The sequence below is a fragment of the Syzygium oleosum genome, unplaced genomic scaffold (assembly GCF_021117445.2).
Source record: "Syzygium oleosum isolate NSW1041296 unplaced genomic scaffold, Sole_v2.1 Sole_v2.05, whole genome shotgun sequence".
In the NCBI taxonomy this organism is placed as follows: domain Eukaryota; kingdom Viridiplantae; phylum Streptophyta; class Magnoliopsida; order Myrtales; family Myrtaceae; genus Syzygium; species Syzygium oleosum.
Genome location: NW_026607489.1, coordinates 479,104 through 506,510, shown reverse-complemented (window position 1 = coordinate 506,510; position 27,407 = coordinate 479,104). Strand labels below are relative to the sequence as shown.

At 40.5% G+C, this 27,407-nt stretch overlaps 3 protein-coding genes and 1 long non-coding RNA gene across 7 annotated transcripts; 2 read left to right on the top strand and 2 right to left on the bottom strand.

Moving 5' to 3' along the window:
• Nucleotides 1-1,462: 1,462 nt before the first annotated feature.
• Nucleotides 1,463-6,588, top strand: LOC115670679 (uncharacterized). 4 transcript variants are annotated; one of them, XR_004004530.2, is made up of 6 exons: nt 1,463-1,865; nt 1,958-3,305; nt 3,438-4,876; nt 4,984-5,565; nt 5,619-5,919; nt 6,276-6,588. It is a non-coding gene; the product is annotated as an uncharacterized LOC115670679 (long non-coding RNA). The 4 variants fall into 4 exon arrangements; XR_008816524.1 differs by lacking the exon at nt 6,276-6,588 and having other exon boundaries at nt 4,984-5,362; nt 5,623-5,963; XR_008816523.1 differs by lacking the exon at nt 6,276-6,588 and having other exon boundaries at nt 4,984-5,362; nt 5,619-5,963.
• A 3,283-nt stretch (nt 6,589-9,871) lies between these two features.
• On the top strand, nt 9,872-11,140 carry LOC115670901 (uncharacterized). Its single transcript, XM_056312023.1, has one exon. The coding sequence runs from the start codon at nt 10,400-10,402 to the stop codon at nt 10,766-10,768; it is 369 nt and encodes a 122-aa protein (XP_056167998.1). The 5' UTR covers nt 9,872-10,399; the 3' UTR covers nt 10,769-11,140.
• A 5,158-nt stretch (nt 11,141-16,298) lies between these two features.
• Nucleotides 16,299-20,620, bottom strand: LOC115670795 (S-adenosyl-L-methionine-dependent tRNA 4-demethylwyosine synthase). The gene is made up of 8 exons (XM_030592157.2): nt 19,599-20,620; nt 19,154-19,269; nt 18,263-18,438; nt 17,930-18,120; nt 17,753-17,839; nt 17,064-17,221; nt 16,775-16,985; nt 16,299-16,684 (listed from the first exon to the last, which is right to left on the bottom strand). Exons 1-8 carry the CDS (start codon nt 20,481-20,483, stop codon nt 16,544-16,546), a joined length of 1,965 nt encoding a protein of 654 aa, XP_030448017.1. The 5' UTR covers nt 20,484-20,620; the 3' UTR covers nt 16,299-16,543.
• A 1,387-nt stretch (nt 20,621-22,007) lies between these two features.
• LOC115670753 (DUF21 domain-containing protein At1g47330) lies at nt 22,008-26,917 on the bottom strand. The gene is made up of 12 exons (XM_030592109.2): nt 26,644-26,917; nt 26,108-26,184; nt 25,892-25,975; nt 25,693-25,806; nt 25,451-25,537; nt 25,107-25,246; nt 24,939-25,026; nt 23,821-23,894; nt 23,461-23,651; nt 22,896-23,161; nt 22,676-22,722; nt 22,008-22,451 (listed from the first exon to the last, which is right to left on the bottom strand). The coding sequence occupies exons 1-12, from the start codon at nt 26,816-26,818 to the stop codon at nt 22,262-22,264; spliced, it is 1,533 nt and encodes a 510-aa protein (XP_030447969.1). The 5' UTR covers nt 26,819-26,917; the 3' UTR covers nt 22,008-22,261.
• Nucleotides 26,918-27,407: the final 490 nt, after the last annotated feature.

Sequence of the window (27,407 nt, the reverse complement as noted above, 5' to 3'; positions counted from 1 at the left end):
TAAAGAGCTTTGTAATATTTATGGATAACTTATTTCTTTCATCGAGATATATGTGATCATGTTTATTATAATGAAAATTACTCTTTTTAATTGAGAAAGATTCACTGTCATGTGATTTTTTTATCTATAAATTTATTAATACATCTCTTTTACATTATTCTCAATGCGAAAATATAAAAGTTACGGTCATTATTTTTATTTAATTTTAAACTAATTAAAGTTTAAAAATTTAATTGGCATAGCTAACAACTTTCCAAATATATGTTTACCAAACGGCATTTCCCCGAAAGTTGCATTCCAAAGTACTTTTTAATTACAGTTTACCAAATAGTATTTGCATTTCACCAAACCTCTTTTCTCTAATGGCCTTTGCATTTTCCCAAAGGCTTTTCCTAAAAGTTGAACCAAATAGGCCCAATAGTATACATGAAACTTCAACACTATGGGTAGGGATCCTTGGTTGGGCAAAATCCATTCTAGATTTTGCTTGAACCAATTGCTTACAAGCTTAAGTTGCTCCTTGCAATTGCGATTCATCCGGTTTTCCATGTTTCCTTGCTTAAGAAGAAGGTAGGAACTCAACTAGTCCCTACCTGCCTTTGATTGATGCCCATGGAAGCTGAAAGTTTCTCCTATATAGATTCTCAAAAGGCAACCCGCTAAAATGGGGAAGCGAACGATCATTGATTTTTTGGTGCAATGAAGCAATTTGCCGGTTGAAGGAGTCCACTTGGGGGATTAAGAATTTATTGACTTTCAATTCCCTCGTTTTCTTCCTCAGGTACGAGGAAGCTCTCAAGAAAGGGTATAATGTAATAACCTCAACAAGTTTAAGTTCTGAAGGGAGGAAAGAGATGATGTTTAGGCTAAGGTGGGATTTGCTAATGAGTTGAGAAAGTCATTGCTTGACAAGGAAGTCGAAAAAAAACAAAAAGGTGATCAGCAAAAGTTAAAAAGAAATAAGACGGATAAAAAAAAAATTTTGCTCTGAGAAGTTAGAAACCGGGGCGGTCCAGATTAATAGAGACAAAAGATAAAAAAAAAATGAAAAAGGGATGTTTTGATCGTGGCCGTCCAAATTGAATGTGCACACGTGTCGGCATCTGAGCGGGTAACATTCAAAACGGTAAAGTTAACGCGTGGTACTTGGAAAATCTCGTCGGTCGTGAGGGCACGTTTGTTCGCCTCTCCAAACAAGGTCCAATCCCTTGACATTTTCTTCGCCCGCCTGCCCACGACGCCAAACTCACGCAACCGTGATGCGGATAACTTCGTCACGCGGCGCGAATCCCTAGAACCTTCCTCGCGACGGCGACCGTCGATTCCGCTTTCCCAACCTCGCAATCTTAGCCGCAGATCTTGTCTTAACGCCCGGGGAACCTCCGACCGCCGTTGGATCACAAATTGGAGCGGGAGCTATAAAAGGCGCCCCCTTCTTCTTTCGTCATATTCCTCCGTCCTCTGCTTCCAGTTTGGGGGTCAACCTCCGCTGCTAGGGTTTCCGTCTCTACCTGCATCGGATTTCTCCATCGATCTGTTCTCCCGTTCGACATGTCCGATCGATTGAGCCGTGGATTCTCGTAGATCGGTCCGCGATCTGTCGATCGAGCATAGATATGGCGCGTGTCTGCGGTAGATTCGGTACGGATCCTCTTTTCGCTTCTCCTGTATGATTCGATGAAGACTCTCCGTGTCTGTGCGCTAGATCTGTCCCTCTTGCATCATCGATCTTTTACGATTTTCGGAGCAGATCGGTCGAGCATCGGGGTCTTGTGATCCGGGCGGTGTTTCGAGATATCCGCCTCGGGTTTTCTTGTGCCGCGGATTCATCGCCGCGCATGGAGGCCGAGAGTTCACGGCTGCGGGTAGCTGTTAGTTTTCCTGATTGTTATTGGTTGATTTCGCTTGGTTTTTAAGCGTATGTAACGACTTTTGGTGCAATCGTGCTGCTGTTCAGATGCGGCGGATCGCGTGTTCCTCGTTGAGGACGTGTTGCCGCGGACTGTCAGCTCGATTGAGGAGGCCTTTTGATGTTTTCTGTGTGGATGGCGATTGCTAGAGCCGGGGTCTGTGTATTCTTGTACAAGGAAGGACTCGCGCGATGATGGGAAGAGATGGCCTTGACGGTTTGATACATGATTGAATATCTGCTGGTCAGTTTTTGGTTGTTCGTTATTTATGAAAAGAGGTATAATTGGTTGTGTGTGGGGGGAAACAAGTGGCGAGTGAGGTTTTCTAAAAGGGGTCGTGAGAGGGAAAAGATGATGAGATGTTGGAATAAGAATGTGCGATTGTCGTCGACCTCTGCCATGACGGGTGCGCTTGCATGGCGGGTCAAAAACCCCAATAAAAGTTTGCTTTTTTGTTGTGTGGGGGGAAGATGGCACGGGGTTTTCTTTTGCCCGGCTCTCCCCCCCTTGGCGTGGTGTCGTCTCCCTCTCTCCCTCTCTCTCTCTCTTTCTCTCTCTCTCTCTCTCTCTCTCTCTCAGACAGCTGCACGTGGTTTATAGCTGATATCTCGCAAGAAACCAATTGTTTCATTAATCGGAAGGCAAACAAGTTCTGACGGGATGACCTCAAAATATCACACTCGGCTTATACTGGAGGAAGTCCTCGATGATACTCTATCCGAAGGTACAACTACACTGCTTTATCCATTCTACCATAGCTTCGCCTTCTGAATTTATACGATATTTACTTTCCATTCACCGGTGTCGAGTGCCGCCAGTGAATTTCAGTGGACCAAACTGTTACTACCCGTATATATTTTAGTTTATCAAGACATTAATAACAGCAGCGGGTCTGACGCTATTCACAGATATGGTCAATTTCGGCCATTTAATAGTGGATTTCTTGCAAACTGGTGCTGTGTCAGTATATATTTTAGTGCATCAACGTGGGTAACAGTCAGAAGGTTTGACGCTATTCACAGATATTTGCAATTGCAAGTCTTGGAATCTGCTTTTTCATTGTTGTTCTCGAGCAATTTCATCGCAATTAATGGCTAATGCTTACCACAGCCGATGATCACTGTCCGCCATCATACTTAAATTTGTTACGCAATATTTTTGCATTCTAATCCTGTGGCTCACATAAATGGACATGCTCTTAAGGGACTCTATTGATGATGGGCTTCTTTGTATAGTCCCAGTAAAGTAAGTTCATGTAGATGGGACTTTACTTTCAGTTTCTTCATCAGACGTAAGAGAGTAATCTGGATCGTCTTTGAGAGATCTACTTGCCCTTATTTCGTGGCAAAGTGCGTGTTCGCACAAGATCTGCAAGAAGAGAATTTGGAATAATAGGTATTCTTCTTTTTTGTTCCTCCTAATCCTTTATGTAAATGTACACATTGAGCGTGTCTTTACTTGTTTCGACTGGTTAAGTGCTGGTCCCTTGATTGACCTTGTATCATTAGAATTCTGGTTTGGCAGGAGGGTCCCCTTTGTTCAATTTGGATCGAAGAATCGTGGATGGTCATTGCTAAAGTGTTTTTAGAGGGAAGAGGAACATGTAGATGCAATTCGAAACCGGCGTGGTGCTGCTGGAAAGATAGAAAGAGGTTATTCTAAAATTTGCCTAGCAGCTGGGGTTATGATCTGCTGGTTAGTTTCATATTCTCCATTATCTGTGAAAGAGGTAAGCATGGTAAGCATATGTGAGAAGAAATTTGTATGGCTGTAAAAGACGGATGTGAGAGGAAGTAATCGTGGGATGTCAAAAAAAGTCATTGTTGACGACCTTTGCCATGACAGGTGCGCTTGCATGGCAGGTCAAAGGAACCCTTAATAAGATGGTCTTTTTTGGTTGTTGGGGGGGGGAGATCGTACGGGCTTTATTTTTTTGGCCCTGGTCTCCCTCCTCTCTCTCTCCCCTCCTTCTCCCTCTCCCCTTCCTCTCCCTCTCGCTCTCCTTCTCTCTAAGAGAAAATGGTTCAACATGGCTGGTTAAGCATGACAAAACACAAAAAAAAGAGCAGAAAGATCACTTCCCCTTGTTATTCAGTGGAAATGGTGTCTATTATACATATTGGAGGTACCCAATTACATCTCAACTACTAGGTATATATCACTGTCAGTTTTATGTTCTGCGCCTTTACCGAATCAATCATCAGCATGCCATAGCTGCATTTGATATCATCACAAGTTTTATGTATCCCTTTGCAACTTATTGCTGATGGCGAACAGCTAATTCTGTTTAAAGGGCACATGAAAATGAATCATTACAAAGATTGGCATGCTACATACTTTTATGGATTTGCTATTGTGAGTTAGAGAAGTTCCCTAACCTCTATAACTATGAAGAGTAAATAGTGTTAATTGATATTTCATGTACCGTTACTTATGCAAATTTTTTGAGAATACCCATCGGTCTCTTAATTAATCTCTTTCGAGTAAAGGTAGTAATGCAAAGTAAAATTGGCCAGATTAATGCACTTTATAAGACAAATCAATTGCAAGATGCTTCCTGTAAAGCTGATTATTACAGTTCTCAAGTTAAACCAATGCGTATCTCTGAGAGAAATGATCCATGGTACATGAGAACGTCCTCTGTTTTGTCTCCCTTCATTTTGCTGTATTTCTATATATGAAGCAACGGCAATGAAAATTCTGGGCAAGATAGTTGATTGAAGTAGGATGTGCATTTACTTGTTTTTGCTATGTATGTAGTAGTGAAATTATTTGTAGCGCGAAGCTGATGTGCTTTCAGAGCAGTTAGAATGTATGTGTGTTCTATTAGTGTAATGACCATTTCATGTACTCTCATGTACTAAGAGTTGTGTGCATTAAGTCTGTTTTTAATTGAAAATCGAGCTATCTTGCTGGAGTTCGGTCAACGCTCGTGAGAAGATGTCATCATCCCTTTGTGCATGCAGGTGAGATATTTGACTGAGCAAGCTTTTGCTTTACTGTTTATGTTGTACATGTCTCTTTTTATTTTGGTCGAAACTTGTCTTAACCTGCAAGTTTTTGGTTGTTCTAGCATCTGGATGGAGGAGCACTTCTCTCGTGAAGCTGTTAGAGCGACGGTATAATGCCAAATTTACGAGACCATGACAAGCCTGAACCGTCGAGCCTTTTGAAATGAACTATTAAGGGTCGGGCTGGACCGGATTTATGACTTCGAAAGACTCGGCTAGTGAATGGCCCAGGCATGTCCTACCCATGGGCAGCAGCACCAGATTTAGATGGAGATATAGTCAACTCAGTCTCTATATTCGAGCTTCAGTGTGGTCTTTTCTCCTGACTTCTGTACTTCATCAGTTGAACCTGACTCCTTTGTTGCTGAAGGATGAATGGATTCTAGAAGAGCCCAAGCAGCTTTGTGGAAGCTTGTGCCAATTTGAATTTAGAATCAATTGGTAATTTGGTCTGGCATGTCGGTTTTCTTTCTGTTGGTTTCCCTTTTTGTGCCATTAATTACGAGTCACTTGGGTGGAAATTCAGTCTTTCAGTTGCATCCAGTGCTTTTAAGTTCAACACATGTTTTAATGTTTTTGAGTGGTATAACCTTGTTCATCCTAGGTTTTTCTGGTTTATATGGTTCATTTTATCAAATGTTCAGGTAACTGGGATCTTATATTTTGATGGATGTGTCTAATAAAATTGTGTGACTAGGTAGAGAGCTAAGCTTGGTGCCATTCAAAGTGTTGTCGTGTAGCTGTGGATCCCTGCTGCTGGCTTGTCTTAATAACTCCAAGCCCTCATTTGGCTCTTATTGGTGAACTCCTGAGGGAATCTACCATTATCAAAGACAAACACAAATGTACACATTCTGACTCATTGGTAGAGAACAGACGAATTAGTTTCATTCCTATTCATAAACACATGGAAGTATTTGCTTTTGAGTGCCGATGGTGAGTTTGTCATGGAACTGAGTTGCTGAACCTGCCTTCATCGTCGTCTGATTCTTGGAAAGGTATATATGTTTCTTAAGGATTTAGGACATTTATTCCTTGGTTATAGTCCTTATTACCTATGTTGTCAATTTGTGCTTTTCAACAGTGACGCATGGATGTAGTAGATATGGTATTATCAGATTCTGGTTGATTGTTTTACGATATCAAGGCGCCCAATTTCTTTCAAGGTCTGGCGAAGCCATTTCAGTTGGAGAGCTTGTGAAGCAAAGATCTGTTGTCTTCCAACGTAGTTTGGAAAATTTCTGAGTTTTGAGTTTTCTGAGAGATGTTGGGAAGTACCGGACGTCTGGATTTTCGCAAGTGTCATATCCTCTTGTGCCTTGTCAGTTATTGGAAATATTCGTGTATGAACTAGGTGAACACGATCCTACTCCATCCCAGCAACTAAGATGGGAGTTTCATTTTTGGTTGGAAAGCAGCTGGAGATGGAGTTGGCTCACCTATATCGAGTGCTGGTGCATGAATACAGTCGATCGGTGAGCTTTAAAATCCCAATTGTCTTTCGAGGGCGCACCGTGATGCCGGACTGATTCTTATGCATATTTTACATTTTCATTTTGATGAAATTTGGCAACGTTAAAAAAAGAAGGTCACGGGCATATAGTTTGGCTCTTTTCTTTTTATGGAAATTTGGATATTTTTATAAAAACATTGAATATCTTTGGAAAGTCGAGAAAGTTCGATACATTTCTATGGGCGAGTTTCAACTGTTTTAAGTTTATTTGCGCAAGAATTACGAGTATGCCAACTTTGTAAATCGATTTTCTTATTTTAATTAACATTAGACGATAGTTGTTTCTTTATTTCCTTTTCCAGAGGGCCTCAGAGATTGGGTATCTGCTGGGGTTGCTGTTTTGAGCGTGTTTTGTATCAATTCATGAATAATTTTATTTTCTAGGAATTTTTCGTTTGATTTCAGTATTTACGCTCAAGTTAAAAAAAAAATCCGAAACGATATATACGCTAACTCGAGATGAAAGTGAAGCCAATGAAATTTTGAGGGTCCTTACTATTTTTCTTTCTCAGTTTGAATGAGTTGTTTTTATTTCTCTATGGCCTGTCCTCCGGGGGCGTGGTATGTTGGTATCCTGAATCCCTGTTCTTAGTTCTCTTTCTGACGTTTTAAATTAATAGGGAAATAGAGATTGTGTGTAGGTAAACTATTGCGAAGTAAGAATTAGGTCATGCGAATATTCTTTTACCCAGACAAGGTGAAGAAGTTGAAGTCTACGTTTCTTTTCCCTGCACGTTTGTTCATTTCTTCTGTTGTTTTGATTGGATCCTTTTGTGACTTTTTGGTTTGAGTTTTGCCTTGTGGTGGGTCCATAAGCTCAAATATGGTAAGAGCGCTCAAGCCCACTGGGCTTGGGAGGATGGTGGTTCGAGTCCACTTGGATCCCTTAATATCAGTCGGTCCGTAGTCGTCAGCTTCATAAAGTATTTGCGAACTGAGCTGGCTTTTCTCCATCGTTAAAATTAACAGGTAGTCGCTTTTTCTCATCATATTCACTGCTCGAGTAAGAAGGCCAGTTGCCACTTCAATTCATGTTCAATTTTCTTTCTCAATTCCGGTTGTGATCATCTGTTTGTATGCCATATGACGACGCTCTGCGATCGTGTGTGCTAGTCTTTTTTATGGGAGTGCACAAAAGAAGTCATGCAGTGAATGTTTTCGCACGGTACCATTAATTTAAAAAAAAAAAACACCAAAAAAAACACCAAGTGATAATTATGTCTTGAATTTTTTTTGTCTCATTAAAAATCACAAACTTTCTTTTGAATTTCAAATCTAGCTTGAACAATTTGACAATTTTTCATAATAGGGGCTATATTTGAGACTTGAGTAAAAAGTTGGTGCTTTTTTTTTAGACAAAAAAAAGCTCGGGCCAAAATCATTACTTATTAGTGCTTTTTTTTGGAATTAGACCTTACTTCTTATAAATAGTTCATGTTGGTCTTAAGATGATCTAATGCCCCCTTGATTGTCCCTTCTTTTCTAGCGTGCATCTCTCAAACTGCGAACGACTCGCTGGATACTGTTACTCCTTTTAGTTGAGGCGTTATGATGGGTGAACTTTCTGTTTTCATTTTCAGACTTCTTTTTTGTCGAATAAAGATTTGCTTCGGAGCTTTGCAATTCTAAAAGACAGGTAGGAGGATAAGCGACCCAATTGGAAGGCAAAGTTTTGTTGCGGTGGGTTTTGATGACCAAAGATTTGCATTCTCGGACTTTTTTCTTTTGGTTGAAGATTTGCATTCTCATTAAATATGAGTAGAGAAGATATATTCTTCATAGCATAGCAATTTTAAAAGATAGGTAAGGGGATAAGCGACCCAATTGAAAGACAGAGTTTTATTGCGATGGGCTTTATCGACCAAAGATTTGCATTCTCGAACTTTTTTCTTTTGGTAGAATAAAGATTTGCATCTCATTAAGTAAAAGTCTGAATAGACAAGACATATGCTTCAGAGCATAGTAATTCTAAAAGACAGGTAGGGGGATAAGCGACCCAATTTAAAGGCAAAATTTTGTTATGGTGGGCATTAACGCCCAAAGATTTGCATTCTTAGTTTGCATTCTCATTAAATAAAAGTCTGAGTAGACAAGATATATGCTTCGGAGTATATCAATTCTAAAGGATAGGTAGGGGGAAAAGCGACCCAATTGGAAGGCAAAGTTTTGTTGCGGTTGGCTTGACGACCAAAGATTTGCAATCTCAGACTTTGTTTTTGGTCGAATAAAGATTTGCATTCTCATTAAGTAAAAGTCTGAGTAGACAAGATATATGCTTCAGAGTATATAAATTCTCAAGGACAGGTAGGGGGAAGCGACCCAATTTGAAGGCAAAGTTTTGTTGCGGTTGGCTTTGATGACCAAAGATTTGCGTTTTCGGACTCTTTTTTTGGTCGAATAAAGATTTGCATTCTCATTAAGTAAAAGTCTGAGTAGACAAGATATATGCTTCAGAGCATAAAAATTCTAAAGACTGGTAGGGGGATAAGTGACTCAATTAGAAGGCAAAGTTTTGTTGCGAAAATTTAGCTCACTTCCATCAAATATTAGAGGGATCGTGTGGTGACAATGTTAAGGTTGTTCGGCATCGATTGGGTCCAACTCGATCTTTGTCGACATCCCGAGGCTGATGTAGAAATTGAAGTCGTAACCGTTCGTTCCACGGTAAGGCATTACACTTCTCCTTATTTGGTGATGCATGTTGCTGATACATAGACCTAATCTATTTTCCTGTCAAGTGCTTTGCTGGCTGGGGTAGTCAACCGAAAGGCAAAGGCCATAAAGGAGGGGTCGGTGTCCTTCGTGCGCTTCATCCTCGTCCGAAAGCGACATGACTGCATGTATCTCGAAACATCTTATTCGTTCAATTGGACGATGAGTCTTATCATGTTCGATTACACAACCCAACTCTAAAGCCAAGTCCAGTATGCAGTCATATATGATCAGAATATGCTTGGACGAATTAGAAAGGAAATTATTACCACCGTTAAAAACGAGGATGTTGGGACAATTAGAAAAGAAAGAAATGACAGATAGAAAGGTGGAGTTGAATATCGCGTGACCGTGTTATAAACCGAGAATTGGAATGAAGATCTTCTTAACAAAAGTTTCCAAAGCACTCGTTACACAATTAGGAAGGTTTGTCGTTTTCAATGAATTATTATTTTTTATCAAGTTATGCATAATCAACATATCAGAAATGAAAACATTTCTTTAATAGATATAATTAGTAAGGTGTCTTGAGTAACATCCCGCTAAATGTTTATTTGTAGGCACCGACCCCCTATATGATTCCTGGCTTTAACAAGCTTTCCATAACATGATGTATCAAAGTCATATTAAAAAAAATTCATATAAAATAATATTAATAATTTCATATGTGAGACCTTTGGTGGGGTAACGTTAATAAACCCTAGTCAGTCGCCTCGCCTTCGCCGTTTATTTTCAGGCTCTCGTTTCTCTGCTGACTCCCCTTTCGACCTCATTTCTTCCTCCTTTTGTCTCCGTTCACATATCTCTTTTCGTCCGCTAGAGAGAGAGAGAGAGAGAGAGAGAGAGAGGTAGAGAGACGCAGGATATGCAGAAAACAATACACAGAGAGAAGCTGATGGGTCGGGTCTCACACTCCTTTGACCAAGAAAAGGCAAAGATGATTTGGTGATCTTTTTATTTATTCTATTCATTCAGTGAGTAAAAGAAGTGGTTGCTACATACCCAAAAAAAAAGAAGAAGAAGTGGTTGCTGTGCAGTTATTAGCTTCTTCTCGATGAGAGAGAGAGAGAGTTTATATTGAGAAAAGTAAGATCATCTAAACCAATTTTGATTTGGTGATAGAGTAAACATCTGGCTCTGGTTTTGGTGGGTTCTACAGGTTTCATCGAAGGTTTTTGGGTATTACCGGTTCACCCAAGATTTGAGTAGAAGCTGGAATTCTTATTCTATTTGTTTTCTTGATTTGGGGGAAGATGGGAAAGAGGAAGGCACAGAAAACGAAGGAACTATCGGTGGCAATAGCAGAAGCGTCATCATCAGCACCAGCAGCAGGAGACGAAACCAAGTCTCCAGTAGTGACACCCAGAAAGAGAGGCCGACCTCGCAAGATCGTCGAAGCAAAGGCTGAACCAAAGCAAGAAGAGGAACAACAGAATCCAATACAACAAGCTGAAGTAGTGGAAGAAGAAGAAGAAGAAGCTAAAGTAGCGGACCAAACGAAGAAAGCCAGAGCTGGTGAAGTGGAAGAGCAGAAGCAAGAGACGTTGCAGGAGTCATCAACAAAAAGGACTAGCAGCAGAAGCAGAGTGAGAAGAAAGAGCAAGCCTCGTAAGAGCAGCTGACAAAGAAGACGGACCCATTTACTATCTTACTCTTTTCTCTGCGCAACTCATTCTGTCTTTTGGTTTTGTAGCTCTGGTCTTGATCAGGCAATTAGATGATCGAAGATCATTCCTGCCTTTTTAACACTTCACATGTGGCTCACATGTATTCTTCATACCTATGTGTTGACACGACGACGACGGAATACTGCTGCAAATTAGGTTTACTGGTATGGGTTTGTTTTCCACTTTCTATGCCCCCACGCTTCATTGAAGTTACCCACTGATTGAAGTCATCGGTCTCTTCTTTTGTTGTTTTTTAGCTTGTGGTTTATCTGTGTGCTCAAACCAATCAATGAATCAGAATCACAGATGAACATGGTTTTTTCTTTCTCCCTTTCTTTATCCTTTTTTAGTATTTTCAAGTTTCTTGCTTATATTCTGGTTGTGGGTGCTTTAGTTTTGTTTTGTCATAAACATAAATGGATGAGACTTAACTTTGAATATGTTGGGTAGGTCCACTCCACACACCCCACACATCCAATCAAGATTGAATCCTATCTTTGAAGTCCACAGTTGAATTGGATAAACCCATCTGCTCAACCAAATGAATGATAAACATTCAAGTGTAATTTCCATCAAACCTTTTCTGCTGCTTTTTTGGGGGAGGGGGAGGGGGAGGGAAGAAAAACGATAAGTAGAGAGATGAGGATGAGGAGAATGCAATCTTTGAGGGATGGGGGAAAAATAATGAGGCAGGAATTGGCAAGTTGCAGACCTGTGTCTGCCCTCCACTGCGCGGCTCACTGACTGACTCGTGCCCGTTCGAAGAGACGCCAAAATAAACCAGGGAAAGGAAGGAGGAGTAAAAGAATCGTAGGAAATCCAGAATTCGGGAAAAAGAAGAGAGAGAGAGACAAAGCGCACGAATCGCTGTCTGCTGCACGTGACGCCCACTTCCCTTGTGAGGCCGTACTTGGTAGAGAGGCCAAGTGGTGGACCATGCTAACACTGAATTGAATTTGGGATGGAGTCCAGAGATTTTATCCACAAGCATTATATAGCTGTCTAGCATTAGTTTCGTAGCAGCTACTACATTTAACCTGATGCTAGGTAGATTATACCGTATGTTTGTGACTAATCGATATCTCTCCGGCAGCAGTTAGATTTTGAATCGCATTTTGGTCACGAGTGGCCCGACGTTATTGTATGTCGTGTAGGGAAAGTTTTGATTTCCGATGGCAGCAACAAGAACGGTTAAAGCATTGAGAATGTAATGCATACTGAGATAGTCACTAAACAAGATGCGGCACTTGTTAACTCGTCCCTTTTAAACTATATGTTGGATAGATTTACGAATGTGATTGCAAAAGTATGATAAGGTAGTAATAAGTCATCCTTATTAACTCGCCAAACATGTCGTTAACAAACATATCTCTCTCTCGGGACGCTTGCAATTTTAACTAATGGTGCGTTTGTTTTGATGAAATTGTTTTCCGGGAAAATGTTTTCCGGACTTTTATCCGTTTAGTTGTCCGAAAACAATTTGGTCAACCAAAAACGCTTTTCGGTCAAGGAAACCATTCATGTATAAATTTAGAAAAGTAAATTCCCTACTTTAAGAATGTGAAAACACTCTATGGAATTGATTATCTTAAATTTGTTAACATTTTATTTTTCTTTTGTTTTTTCTTGTTTTCCTTTTCTTTTCTTTTTTTATTTTTCCTTCTTTCTCCCTTTGCCAGTCGCCGGCCACAAGCGCCGGCCTCAGCCGAGGCCGAGCTAGCCAGATCTCGGCGAGCTAGAGTCTCGCCAACCTCAGTGCAGCGAGCTTGAGTTTCGCCAGGATTTGGCGAGCTCGGGCTCGCCGGCGTCGTACAAGGCCCGACCTCGCCTGGACCTTGCCGCCTCCACCTCACCTCGACCTCGCCCGGCGAGCTCGAGGCTCAGTAGATCTAGACAAGCTAGGGCTCAGCCGAGGTCGGCGAGCTCGTGGCTCGCCAGATCCAGGCGAGCCCAAGCTCAATCAATCCAGGGAGCTCGCGGCTCGCCAAATCCAGGCCAGCCGGGCTTGACCGAGGCTGGCGGGCTCACTGCTTGCCCGAGGCCAGCAAGCTCGAGTTCGCTTGGGGCCGTCGCCGGGGTGTCACCGGTTGGTCGCGGTGGAGGAAGGTGGAGAAAGAAAAGGAAAGAAAAGAAAAAAGAAAACGAAAGAGAAGAAAAAAAAGGAAAAAATAAAAAAGAAATTAAAATTAATTAAAAAATCCAATTTAAAAAAAAATTTTAAAAAATAAAAATTTCGATTTTTTCTTTTTGCCTGAAATTAAGTCATGAGATTGAAATCATTTTCCAATGAAATCCAAACATCATAAAACAATTTCCATTGTGTATCACAAAATAAAGGAAAACTAAGTGTATTCTTGAAAAATGATTTATCCGAAAAACATTTTCCTTTATCATTAAGTTTTCCGCGAAACAAACGCACTCTAAGATTGTCGATATAAATCCAATTTATAAAGGCAAAAAATGATTTCTTGTATTGAATAATGCAAAATTCATCTCGATAAGAAATTGTATACACAATACAATAGGATGTGCGCGTCACAAACACGGGGGCTATAGCTCCGCCAACTAGAGCACCTCGCTCACATCATGCTGTGTAGCTCTACTTCGAATTTTTCAACCAATTCCACTTGCTGTTAAAGCAAGTCAAACCGAAGCATTAGGTTGGGGGTAGGTCCCCAGTGGAGAAGTCAAGATATACACCTTCGTTATCTGGAGCACTTCACTGATCATTATATTCATGCCATGATTCTAAACTTCATGTTACTCCTTTTAGTGAATATATCGATCTGGCGCATCCTAATTCAATTGGTTCGATGACAATTTCTCGTTCACAACCACAGATCAAACCTTACGCATATGAAACAATATTATATTCGGTAAGCATCTCAAACAAGATTATATTCGATAATTATGACATGAAATTTTCGTGGATAACATGATATGCGATAACCAGTTACCGCATCATATGTGTGATAATTATGTGCTCTATCTTCCACTATAATTGAATTGCTTGTGCTTTGATTTAATCATCTAAAGATGATTTTCGATCAATTAGATCAGTCCACACAAGATAGTTGTAAGCTAAGCTCTCTTGCAATCTGTCTGTAAGAGGTAACTCAATAGTTAGCAGCTCAAAGAAGGTCAAAAGGCAAGCAAACACTGCTCGTAATCAAATGAAAGGATTAACCGATTATTTCTTGGGAAAAAAAGGTGTGGAGAGGGGCGATCGGTATCAGCGATTTCTTGGTGCTATCATAGAAATTCGATACCCAATACGAAAATCTTTAGTTTTAACTATAACTATTGCTCATTTGAACTGAGCTCATCACCATTACCCCCACCACAATGTTAGTGGAAGTAAACCTGAGGTATTCTACGCCATGGTACAATCGAACCAACACCGTGGCTGAACCAAAAGCTTTCTGAGACTAAAGACCAACCGAAGGATTTGAACACATAACCAGGGTGCGTCAAATCATCTGGGAGTAAGCCCTACATCGATGATTGCCTTAACCAAACTTAAGATCTCATAAAATTTGATATATATATATATATATATATATATATTCATGAGTTCGAGAATCGAATTGCGAGGGCTGAAGTATGTTGCTTCAGCCTGTCCAATGTGGAGCCGTTTAGGAGACTGATTACGAGTTAAATTTCATAATCTAAATCTACCCAAAGATCCAAAATCCGAATATTGAATTATCAACTTCTCTCAAATCATCATTCGCCTAAAATACTAGTCTAGGCTAACTAGCAAATACGGTCATTGGCCGGCCCCGATACCAAGCCATAAGGTAGGGCTCGAATATTGTCCGAGCCTGAATATTCGAGCCGGATCGAACTCTAGTCAAATCACAATTGTGAGCATACCAGCCTTTCTCATTAAACGTTCGCGTCCAAAATTAGTTCAAAAATAATTTCGGGTCCTCGCGGATCGGGGCTCGGCGGGGTCCATGATCTAAGTTTTATTTTGCTAGCTAGCCGGTGGTGGTGGCTGTGGCGGTAGGAGTTGATAAAGTTGGGGGCAAAGCGGGGGGGCGGCACCCGCGGGTTGACGAAGCGCGTGAGAGCCGGGGGGGTGGGGGGACCCACCGGGTGCCGACTGAGAATCCATCAGAGGACCCACCCCGCTCACGGTGGGCGGGCGCGTCCACACCAAAAACCACATCAGTGGCCAAGTCAACAACGATGAAAAACCAAAATAACCAAAAAAAATAAAAAAAAATTATTTAAGAAAAAGAAAAACAGGAGAGAGAGAGAGAGAGAGAGAGAGAGAGAGAGAGAGAGATGTGTACCCATCAAGAAGCTGGGCTGTGACTCGGAGGATGGCGTCGTGCACGAAGGAGAAAAGAAGGAGGGCGAGCACGGTGGGGCCCACTCTAACTCTAGTACCCTACGTCCTTGGCTTTTTTTGCGACCTTGAGGTCCTGGATTTATAGTTTTTTTTAATTTCGGTGGCAGCTTCCCTCTATTTAGACTCGAAAAATCACTCCAGAAATTCCCAACTCCCTCCCCCCCCAAAAAAAAAACACGAAAAATCCTAAATTAATATGTTCGTGACAAATTTACTCCAAAGTAATTTTTTGACTATAAAAAATCCAAAATTGATATATTTATGACAAATTTACTCTCCGTTGAATTAAATTAATATCATGAAAAATCACAAGTCCGTATACTTATGACAAATGGAGGGTACAACCACAAACTGGTACACCCGTCAGCTATCAAGTGTCAGAAATTTGACAATAAAATTTAATGAAAATTAACGCAGGGTAAAATTATTACAAGTGTACCGGTTTGGGATTTTTGATAATAAAAAAAAATAATTTTGAGTAAATTTATCACAAGTGTACTGATTTGAGATTTTTTGTAGTATTAACCCAAAAAAAAAAAGGAATGTTCCGCCTTTTTTTTCCAACTAATTTTTTTTTGGTGATTTCAATCTCAAAAAATGCGAATCCAATCCACGATATAAATGAATGATTTTTCTTTTTCATTTCTTGGTAATGGAATTTTTTTCCACCTATTTTCTTTTGTACAAAATTGACATGAGATTTGGAGGCCGAGGCCTTTTATATAGTTGAGGCATAGGGATGTTATGTAAGATACAAAAGGATCGTCCCGAAATTTGTAAGGATGAAATTGTTATACAGTTATGTACTCGTACATGGAGACGTTCATTAAACTCTACATCAAAGACGCATGGCGTGTAGCACTCACATTGTGTTCTAAGGAAAACATTTGTCCAGAACTGGATTTACATGAAGCATGTTCATCACATTCGCATCCATTGACCATACGAGAGGCTAATGTGAACCGCACATACGAGACGCATGGTCGACGGATTGAGTATGATCCATATATTTTCCAAACAGTTGTGCCTTCTTTGTCAAAGCCTAATTAAAATGAGAGACCACAGTCGCTAACTTTAGAGCAAATTGCCTCTACAGTATTCACTAACTTCGTTTAAGATGAGAGAGATGAAAAAGAACTACCCATTAGTAGATTCAGCTTTACTGGTACAAAATTTTGCCCTGAAGAGGCTCGGAGATCTACAACACTTTGCATAAAATGGTATATAAGCTTGCTCTTATATCCTCCTCGCAAAAAGTTGTACAAAGAATTGTTGCCTATCGCCTAAGGCAAAACACAGAAGCACCTGAAGTTTAAGAGCAAAGGTACTAAACCTGCAAAAGGTACACATGTGCATGCGCACCTGCATGATCACCGGTTCGATTTGTGATGCCTTTCTTTTCTATACCGCAACTGATCCGGATCAAATCCTCCTTCATCGGCTCCATACGCAGCCCATGATGGTGTGGCTGCCATGTAATCCCTGCTGTCAAATGGTTTACCAGAAGCTATCTGCAACTCGAGAGGTTGATAATAAATACTTAACCACCATGTCCCACTCAAACTAATCAAGAGATGCACAAATTTATTGATTTCACCCACCAATTCTTGAAACTTTTCGTAGTCTATCCATGTGAACCATTGGCCATCAACTTTGAATTTGTCCGTCTTCGCCAGAAGGACGCAGCACGAGTGTACATGCTCGCAAGCAACTTCATACTCACCCTTGCTCCTCAAAGCTAAGGCCTCAGAGAAAGCTTTCACATCAGCATGCCAAGGCACATTCTCCATAGTCAACTTTGATGTAGCGGACCTACGACATGTCAGAATGGTCAAGAACTCCAAACGCAAAGTCATTAATTAAAAAAATTACGAGAGGTTGAAAACATACGATCCACAATAAGTGACGCCTTTGATTTCAACAAAATCTGGCTTTCCAATGCTAAAGAGGTTAGAATAAGCATCAATGTCCTCAGTATTCCACCCTTTCACAAGTGTCAATCTGTAAACAGTTCGCTGCTGCTTGTCCTTAAGTTCGCGCAAGGAGTCCTAGCAAATAACTTAAATGTCAGCGATGACTGATTTCCAAATAAGAACTTAGATTTATCAGCACCACTGCACGAGCAAGTTTCGCATATCAATAAAAAATGGCTAAACCAGAATTTCGAGAGAGAGAGAGAGAGAGAGAGAGAGAGAGAGAGAGAGAGAGAGAGAGAGAGAGAGAGAGAGTGGTGGGGATGAAAATGCATTTAAATTTTCCTAAGCTAGTTGTTATATCAATCAAATACTAATGGAAGCAACAGGAATTGCAATTCACAATTGAGCTGCCTCATAGAGAGATGCTTCCGGGAACAGCACAGTAAACCAAAGAAGGGTAGAGTGTCAGGCAAGATGGTGCTTTTACATTGGAGATTTTACCAAAAATTATTACGTCTAAATCAATTATTCCAAATATTATTCACTTCATTTTTTCTTTTTGTCCAAGTATCAGATTTCATCAAGAACTGTGCTCAAGTCTTCTCTGCCAATCACTGGAATATTCAATTACTTAAGATGAAAATGTCAGCATAAAGCACATACTATGAACCTTTCCCAGAAGTCCCCAAATAAGGGTCTATCAATTGCCTTCAAACTTTCCTTTGTTGCCGCATCTACACTCACATATAACTGCATATGTCCAAAAATATAAATCAAGGTCAAGTCCTTTGATGACAGTAATATTTTAAACCCCATAAATAAGAAAGAAGAGGGGAATACCTGTGTGACAGGCTTCAACATTTTAATCTTCTCAGGGAACTGTGCATTTGTTACTAGAAAAGTAGAAATATGCCTCCTGTGTAGCTCATCCACCAGAGCATTTATCTCTGGATACATTATAGGTTCACCAACAAGAGATAAAGCACAATGCCTAGGGGAGAGACCTTCAGATAAGCGTTCCTGTGTAACGCCTGTAACAATGTCACGACGAGTAAAGAGGCTCATTCATAAGTACATCTATGTAGGCAACATATGCTAGACCAGCAAAAGACCAACTTCCAACAAAAGAAATCGCACCGAAAAAATTTAAGAATCTGAAGCAATAAACCTCACCAGGAACCCCTTTCATTTGCTTGATCATTTTTGTGTGAAGCTCTATGGCAGTATCAACAATCACCAGAGGATCATCCATCTTCCATTGCCAGCTCTTTCCCACAGGGTTTGTATGATGCCTCCAGCAGAAGACACATTTGTTTGCACATGCCAAAGAAGGGGTTGCCTCCATGCACCTGTTTCGCTTCCGCTTTAGAAACATAAATGGCAAATTCTGATAATAAAAGAAACCAATGACAGAAAGATCATGGATTATGAGAATAGAAGCATAGGTAGCACTGCAAGGTCAACCTATCAACCCATCTTCTCGGTATAAACACAAAGAGGATGGCCAGTAATACGAAAGAATATAAAAATGAAAAGAAAGCAGTCATTATGTTACTAGTGACCATAAAAAAAAATGAGGATTTTCCATCTACTTAAAAAAGACTTAGTCCCAAACGCTCTGTCATAAGGAGTAAGAGTTTCAGGGTTTAACGCAGTCCAAGTCTCAGTTGCCATTATTCTTTCATCCTTATTCCTTATCCCATTAGTTCTGCAAATGTAGTTGGTTTAAAATTCCAGAAAGCCCACTGTAGTTTTCCTTCCATGAAGTACAGGGAAGGGTGGCGACCAAAAGTGATATCAACTTCTCTACAAAATGCAGCTATGCAGTAACCAGAGCTACTTTCTCACTGAGCAGACCCAACTAATTACAAATAATTAGTCCAGTCCAGGTTACATAGCCTTTTGAGTTTTGAATGTAAAAGTTAAAATACCCAGACTTAAAAACAAACTACTAGCAGCAGCACAAACTTTGCTCCATCATTTTCTCTCGATAAAAATTGCATCGCCTGATAAAAACATCAAATTGTTCCTATAAACTTAAGAAAAATATAAAGTAATAATCACCTATGACTCTCAATGCCATAAAAAGAATGCTTGTAGCAACCTCCTCGACCTCTGAGTTGTGATTTGGTCCATCTACAAATTTTCACCCCACTGTGTGAACCAATAATCTTATAGCCCTGCAGGTTGATGGCATCAAGTTAGCAAAAGAAACTAACCGAAGACACAGATGAACGGCAGGTAAAGCCCACTTGACCAGTAACATAAAGAGGGGCAAACAGAAAATGGGAACTAATAAAGACACCTACTACAGAGTTCTACAATGAATTTACCAATAAAAGCTGCTTCAATGTGAAATCATAGAGGTTGTGATGAAGCACCTATATCCATATATATATTACAGAAATACGACTTGCTGAAATTTTAACCAGCCAAGAGAACGTTATCTTATGCATTCAATTGCCCAATTCAAGAAAAGTTCAAATAGCCTCAATTGCCAATTACGCACCTGCTTCTCCAAGCTAGTTCTTATAAGAGGAGTCACCATCTCTCTCGTCCCATTAGCTTTCCCATTGATTTGGGCAACTGGCCCTGACTTCCTCGACGGCCCCTTACCTGCAATATCTTCAAGATCAACCACCATCGACTCGTCACCACTCTCTCCATCTTCATCACTCTCAAAACCACCATCACTCTCACTCTCACTCTCCCCTCCGATGCCAACGCCATTCTCCAATATCACGCCACCGTCCTCACCACCCTTCACTACCGCAATCAACTTCTGACTCCAGATATCGAAAACGCCATCGACATCACCCTTATCGACATCCCCCAGAGACACAGGCAAAATTTCCGCCGCACCCAAGGCCCTCATCTTAGCCGACAAGTCCTTCGCCACGGCATTGAAACGGGCTCCGTATGCACCGCTCCCGACGCCAAACACGGCGAACTTACACCGCGAGAGAAGCAGTGATCCCACCCTGAAGTCGGCGGCGCTCTCGGCGAGCCAGTCGGCGAGGAACCGGCCGTTCTCGGGGGGCTTCCCGTCCTCCCAAGTGGAGGCGACCATCAACACGAGGGACTCCTTCGAGAGATCCTCGGGCTCATAGCTCCGCGGGTCGACGAGGTCGAACGGGAGGCCGTTGGAGGCGAGGAGGGAGAGGAGGCGACGGGCCAGGGCTGCGGAAGTGCCGGTCTGGGAGATGAAGAGGAGCTTGCCTCGGCGGCAAGGGAGAGCGCCGCCGCCGCCGCCATCGCCGTCAGGGTCGGTGGAGGCGAGGGGGAGGTCGTGGCGGCGGCGGCGGCGGCGGCGAGATTTGTAGAGGAAGTAGAGGGTGGAGGCGGAGAGGAGAGCGAGGAGGGTTACGCGAGCGGAGAGTGACGGAGGGTACATGACGACGGTGGCGATCGGAGAGCGAGCATTTAGGGTTTTAGCGAAGAATTTGGAGCGACTGCGTGAATCGTAGAAATGAAGCAAAGCATCCTGGGCACTTCCTCTCGCAGCGACGAAGAAGAAGAAGAGAAACGAGGGTATTAAACTATTTGGGCCTGAATTTCTGAATTTGCAAAACTAGAAAAAAAAAAAAAGAGGATAATGATACTAAGGGTCCTTAAAATTTAGCCTAATGTGTAATGTAGTTCTTAATTCATGAACTTTATCTTAATGTTTAATGTGGTCCATGAACTTTTAGTACATATTCAATGTAGGCCCTAAACTATATTAAAATGTTCAATGTAGTCCGTGAACTTGAATTAATGGAATGATTACATCGAACATTTTTTACTACGCTGAACATTTTTATATAGTTCAGGAACTAAATTGAATGTGTACCAAAAATTCATAGATCATATTGCGCATTGAGTCAAAATTCAGAAACTGATTATGTGATTATCTCAAAAAGAAATTAACAAATGACGATGATATTGTACTCTGTTATCATTAAAGCCGAAGCTGAGAGAGTGCTCGCTTTTGTGTTTATCACGTCCGCATTCAACCGATAAGCTCTTAGGTTATTGATATGTCATATGCCGGTTTCTATCTTTTGTTGGAATTTAATGCGAGAAAATCGATAAAGAAAAAGTATATTTAGGTTTTATCTTTTATTGAGTTTAAACTTGACAAACAAATACGTTAGAGAATATATTATCAATTATGTTCTACCATCTCCCATTTTCTATAGTTTATTTATATTGAGTATTAATCTTAGAAAATGGATAAAAGAAAATATATCAGGATTTTATATATAATTGAGTTTATACTTGAAAATGTATAAATTATAGAATGTATTTAAAATTATACTCTTAACTAACACGATTTGTTGTGAATATAGTTTCTTAAATCTAGCTTTGTTTGTGTTCGCGAAAAATGAACAATTTGGAAAATATTTTCCTAAAAATGATAACTTGTATCACTTAATATAATTAGTCAACGGAAAATATTTACAATCTCAACAATAATTTATGTGCAAACATCTTTCCCAAAATTGAAATACTATTTTTCGTTTATTTATTTTTATTAGTGATATAAGAGATCATCTCTAAATTATTTTTTGATTTATTCACTTTTCACGAAACAAGTAAAAAATTTCGAGGTAATTATGAAGTAGGTACTCGGCCCTAGGTTTCTTGAAGTCCTCCTTCCCTCTTTTGCCTCTATGTGGCCTTCTCTTTCCCTAAGGCTACTTAACTCCTATTTCCTATCAATACCATCCCTTGTCTTAACGCTATTGGATTGATCTCCACTCTCCCAACCGATTTCAGAGGAGCGATCGTGAGCAAACACTCCATATGCATCCACGAGGTCATCTTCCATCTTGCTTCACATATTTCAATCTGTGCTGTTGACTCAATGCGAATATTTTCTTTGCATATTTGGTATTGGGAAGTTGCAGCGAACAAAAAAGGAGAGAAGAGCAAATGGGAAAAAGAAATTTCACGACTTTTAGCATGCCGATAGCTATAATCAAACCAAACCTTCCGTACATGGATGGTAACGCCCAGAGGAGTAGCTAGGACTAATACAGGAATGTTACCGCATCGGTGACCATTCTCATACTGTCACCGACAATACTCATTTAGATTACATCATTAACAATTTCCAACCGTCTCACTTCTCACTACTGTTGTACCCACATCTACGTTTAACTACAGTTTTACGAGACTGGCTTAATATTAGCTTGTCGTTGGGGAACCGGTTAAGGAATTACTGTTTGATACCGAGAGTGTTGTCGTAGATCCTGCAACTGCCAAGCGAGGAGAGATCGCAGAAGGCGTGCTCGTCGTTGAGGACTCCAAAGAAGAAGCATTTAATGAACTTGAATTCGGAGCCTTTTCTGGAATAGCATGCATATTTACTTTAATCCTGCAACACCCATTAGTTATATATCAGTTTCTTGACAGACCATTGGGTATCGACAAAATAATAAAGCCCAAGATATTGAAAAGTTCTCATTTTGTAGCAAAGAACTGGCTGTTTGCCCTGGTTGAGCAAGATGAAGAGCAATCTTTGTGAAATGTCAAGCAGGGAATACACCAGAAATAACCAGAATTTAGTAGTCTGATATGCAGATAAGAGATTGAACTTACTTATTGTGGATATTGACATATTCATCAGTCTCATCCAGTATCTCCTCCTGAAATAAGTAAAGACACGAATGGTCATCAATTGCATAAAAGTCGAGAAACCAAACAATAATTCTGACATAACTGAAGCTGCATATTATAAACCATTTCACTATACTCCGCGATATAGCTTTCTCCAGTAGTGCCATACATTTTTTTAATGCCTAAGCGAATTAGACCGTACCTGAAGAAGCTCTTCGATGACATCTTCCATAGTAATAACACCAACAACCTCTTCATTTGGGGGGAACTCCGGAATAGGGCCATTCTCAATGTCCAAAATACAGAAAGAACAACCTCTATGCCTTTTCTTAAAAGCAGGAGTGGCAGGTGGACTCTTTTTCGTTGCCCAACTTTCCTCGGTCTTTGTAGCTGCTCTTCCAGTATCATCAAACCCAAGCTTAACCCCCGGATTATTTGCAGTGCCAGTAGGAGCGACTTCGTTCTTATCTAGTTATCACCAAGCAGAGAAATTAAATTATGTTCCTGAAATCCTATGGAATATATTCCTCCACAGGATGTCAAACTAGACAAGCAGCAGTCTATCCCATCAAAAGAATTCAGGAAACAGAAACTTCAATGTATGAATATAGATGATTGTGAGAAATTAACAATCAGGTGTAAGCTTCATGACAGGGGCTCTATGTTACAACACAGCCACACAGTATGCAAAAGTCAAGGTTGAGCTCCAGAAAAGGGAACTGAAACATTCGCATGATGAAATTTCCAGAAGCTTGGTACATCCTCACCTTTTATTGATGATGCCTCAGGTTTTTTATTTTTCTTCTTAAACCTAGCCCTGAGCTCAAGATTTTCACCCTCCTTACTTTCCTGTGCCAGCTCCTTTTTACTGGTTACATCCTTATACACAACAGCAATGTGGCTATGACCCTTCTGAAATGTATTCAGAATATCATATAGCGGCATGTCCTCTGAAACCCTGTATGTATGACAGAAAACAAAACAGCTGCTGATGTCCAGTAAATTCAAATACAAGCATGGTTATCGCAGACCCATATTTTTAAAGCCGTCACCACCATTTGTTCAAATATTAATAGGTCTTATTCATGGTCAAACAGAAAATAAACAAAGGAAATGCATTTTCATACCGAGGAATTTTCCTAATCATCATTTTCCTAAGAGGAACCGAGTGATCAGGATCCACAGCTAAGAGATTTTTAACCTGCAAAGTTTCCATGTTGGAATCCCATGGGGAAAAGGATCAAAGTCAACATGGAAAGGAGGAAAGGTATGCTATAGTTCTTCCAGGAGAAAACCATTCCTTAACAATGAAAATCAGATTGATAAAAGCAGTACACACAGCTTTGATGCATGAAAAGCTATTTCACAGAATTAAAGAGCAACTCAGATATGATGCACCAAGTTCGAAAACATATCAGCAATTGCGAACATGATATTCTTTGTCCACAATGGTCGGGATGTCATTTCTTATGGTATAGCAGCAAGATTTGACCAAATTCAAGCTCGATCTAATAACCTGAGTTTCTTTCCGAATTCAGACTAACAATTAAATGACGAAGAAATGCCATAATGTTCCTGTTGAATAACGCAGCCATAGTATCACTATCATATCATCTACAAACACACAACAAGGATGCAACAAAGAAGTCTTTCAATTCTAATACGAAGTAAACTAGCTCAACTTGAATCACCTTCACAAACAATAAACTAAGAGCATAAACACAAGACACATACATTGCATTTATATTTGACAAGAGACATGTCGGTAAATTAACCCAGGAATCCTATGTCAGTGCAAAGTGATCTTGCATTTGCAGAAGGCTCATATCACTTTCAGAAGACAATACATAACTGCAATGTATAAACAAAACTATAAAATGATGCCCCTCCAGCAATGTCCATAACACTGACAGAACAGTAAAAGCACATGCTTGCAAGCCAGCAACCATCTAGCTCTTCTGACAGAGTTATGTGAGAATCTTATAAAACACTAACAAAGCGTTTAAATAACACGAACACCAAGATGTCACTGTAAAAAGAATAAAAACTACTTATCACTCTTCTCGATTACAGAGAATTCTATGTTACACACAACAAGATACAAACATCTAAATATAGTTCCCTGCTCTTCACGTCCTCAATATCCTTTCAACTTCTCACATCAATACAACACAAACAAAATGTAACTGTACTCAATGGCAGCGAAAAAAAACACCAGAACATACTTCCTGTGAAGAAATTTTACCAAAATAAGGCCAATTATATTTGCTGGATCACCGGAATAAACTGGCACTCTACTGTGCCCCATGGTTATGATTTCATTCAACGCGTCCCTGCATTGAATGAACAAAGGGTAATTAGAATATAAAAAATGCTTATTGAACAAGATTAAAAGAATAAACAAGAAACCCACAAAGTAAGAGTTGAATCCAGATCAAGAGAAAATGCCTTCGAAATAGGAGTCATTGCATCTTTTGCTGTCTTCTCCGTCATTTCTAGTGCTCCGGCGATGATTGTAGTCTCATCGTGGGTTAAGTCCCCACCCTTTCCAGCCTGAGCATGGACAAGAACATACATGTCTTGTGTAATCAGAAAACCATGAAACTGAACTAATCACAAGTCAGACAATCAGGTCTATCACAAAAAGATTAACTAGCAAAAGTTCCATGCACAATACATTTTTCAAACTGAATGAGTAGATGAATAGCTCTAGAAAAAGAGAAGTCAAGTCATTCAGAATATACTAGCATTTAGTACCTCATTGCCATGAAAATCAACAAAGGTCTTAAGCTCTGCTCTCCTCAAAAGGACAGCGTGGCCCTTGCCCAACATCCAATCTAAAACCTGTAACCCATTTATGATAAAGAAACAACTCAGAAGCAATGTTGAATGATAATTACATTAAATTATTATAATCTCAGTTGCCTAATTTGACAACTGAACTCGAAAGTGCACATTTACGACGCCTGCATTCAGTTCTTGCTCTGTCTCAATTATACCTTACTAATCGGATAAGTTATGGGGAAGAACAGCATAACAAGAACACGAACAAACGGTGCCATAAACGCACCAACTTTCAATCCATAGCGAGTACAGACCGCTTGCGGCAATATCTGCAGTTCAGAAACTGATTTAACTCAAATACGATAGAGGCCTCGCGACTCTTTAAGTCAAATCAAAGAACTCACAGTTGCATACCTCTCCAAACATGAGGATCAGCGTCACGGACATCAGAATAGCAGCCCAAGGGGGCACCAATTTATCCAAGAATATAGGAAGAGCCTACAACACAGAGAGAAAATATTTATCCCTGCAAGCTATAACCCCACAGAAACAACCCTCAAACTCAAACTTGTCTTTTTTCCCACTTCCTGCAAGAAGAAGAAGAAGAAGAAGAAGAACCACGTTCAGTACCTCCATAGCCATAGAATTGCCAACCAGAAGTGTACACAGCAGAAGATGTTGATTCTTCACCACCGGGAAAATCTTCGCTGATGACAGAGAAAAGCAAGAAAAATTCGTCAATATGGCAGCTAGATAAACAAGGAATTAAGCTAAAAAATTGAAATTCAGCGAGTTAAATCGATACAACCCCCCTAATTACATAGATATACAAAAGGGCAATCGTGTCGAATCACTTCTCCGCAATCCGCCGTATCATCTAATCAGCTTGCGATTCGGCACGGGGACACGGAGAGCATGGCTCGGTTTTGCATAATAAGGACGAAGTGGGAAGAGAGATCATCTCCCGAGCCGACGGATTATATCGAAACGAACACGAATTAGACACCGCAAGCTAACACGAATCCTAGCATATGCCGTGAGCGAATCGCTAATTCTCGAGCCAAAAAGCTCATCTAATGTAAGCAACAAAGAGGACGACCTGATCCAGCGATCGACACACAGAGAGAGAGAGAGAGAGAGAGAGAGAGAGAGAGAGAGAGGGTTACAGGCGTAGATACGTTCCCGAGGGCGACCGGACCTCATGAGGACTTCGAGGTCGACGAGGCCGAGGGACATGAGGCCGAGGGTGAGACCCGCCATGAGCCCCGCGAAGCTCACCAGCCCTATTATCACCAGCACGTACAGCAAGGTTTCAGAGATCGGCATGTGCGAGTCCGCCATCTCTCCCTCTCTCTCTGCGATCACTGCGCAGAAGCTGAAGATGGAGGAGGAGGAGGAGGAGGAGGAGGAGGAATTGCAATCGCACTGATGGAGCTATCTGTTTTCTATTTTTCTTCTCACTTTTTATTTTCTTTTTTAAATTTTCAACCAATTACCGAAAAAAAAGGGGGGGCTAATTCTAAAAAATAGTATCAACAATTCTGGCCGGAACTTTTTTTTGTCTCAATTAAAAGTATCAATGTTTACTCTAATCTCAAATCCGACCTTCGCATGTGAAATTTTCAAATTATTCTGACCATGGATGGTGGCGATTTTTTATAAGACAAAAAAGTCAGAATTGTTACTCAAATTAAAATTAATACTTCTTTTAATTAGGCCAAAAAAAACATGATGTGTCTTGTACCGACAATTGTCATTTAGGTGCGGCCATGTGGACCTATCGAAAGATGCGTCGTATTCGCAAGTAGCAACTGAGCTTATAACGTGACCGTAGGATTAGAACCCGGCCATTATCGACCGTGCGATCGAGTCCGTCAATTTTGACGAGGGTCCACGTCGTACTGCAATTTTTTCAATGTTGGTTGCGAGA

Coding starts and splice junctions, on each gene's coding strand:
- LOC115670795 (XM_030592157.2), bottom strand. CDS start 20,483: ATGTACCCTCCGTCACTCTCCGCTCGCGTAACCCTCCTCGCTCTCCTC. Junction 19,270..19,598: donor GAACTAGCTTGGAGAAGCAG/GTGCGTAATTGG, acceptor ATCAACCTGCAG/GGCTATAAGATTATTGGTTC. Junction 18,439..19,153: donor TATGGCATTGAGAGTCATAG/GTGATTATTACT, acceptor GAAGCGAAACAG/GTGCATGGAGGCAACCCCTT.
- LOC115670901 (XM_056312023.1), top strand. CDS start 10,400: ATGGGAAAGAGGAAGGCACAGAAAACGAAGGAACTATCGGTGGCAATA.
- LOC115670753 (XM_030592109.2), bottom strand. CDS start 26,818: ATGGCGGACTCGCACATGCCGATCTCTGAAACCTTGCTGTACGTGCTG. Junction 26,185..26,643: donor TCGGGAACGTATCTACGCCT/GTAACCCTCTCT, acceptor CTCTGTCATCAG/CGAAGATTTTCCCGGTGGTG. Junction 23,895..24,938: donor ATATAATTGGCCTTATTTTG/GTAAAATTTCTT, acceptor GAAACTTTGCAG/GTTAAAAATCTCTTAGCTGT.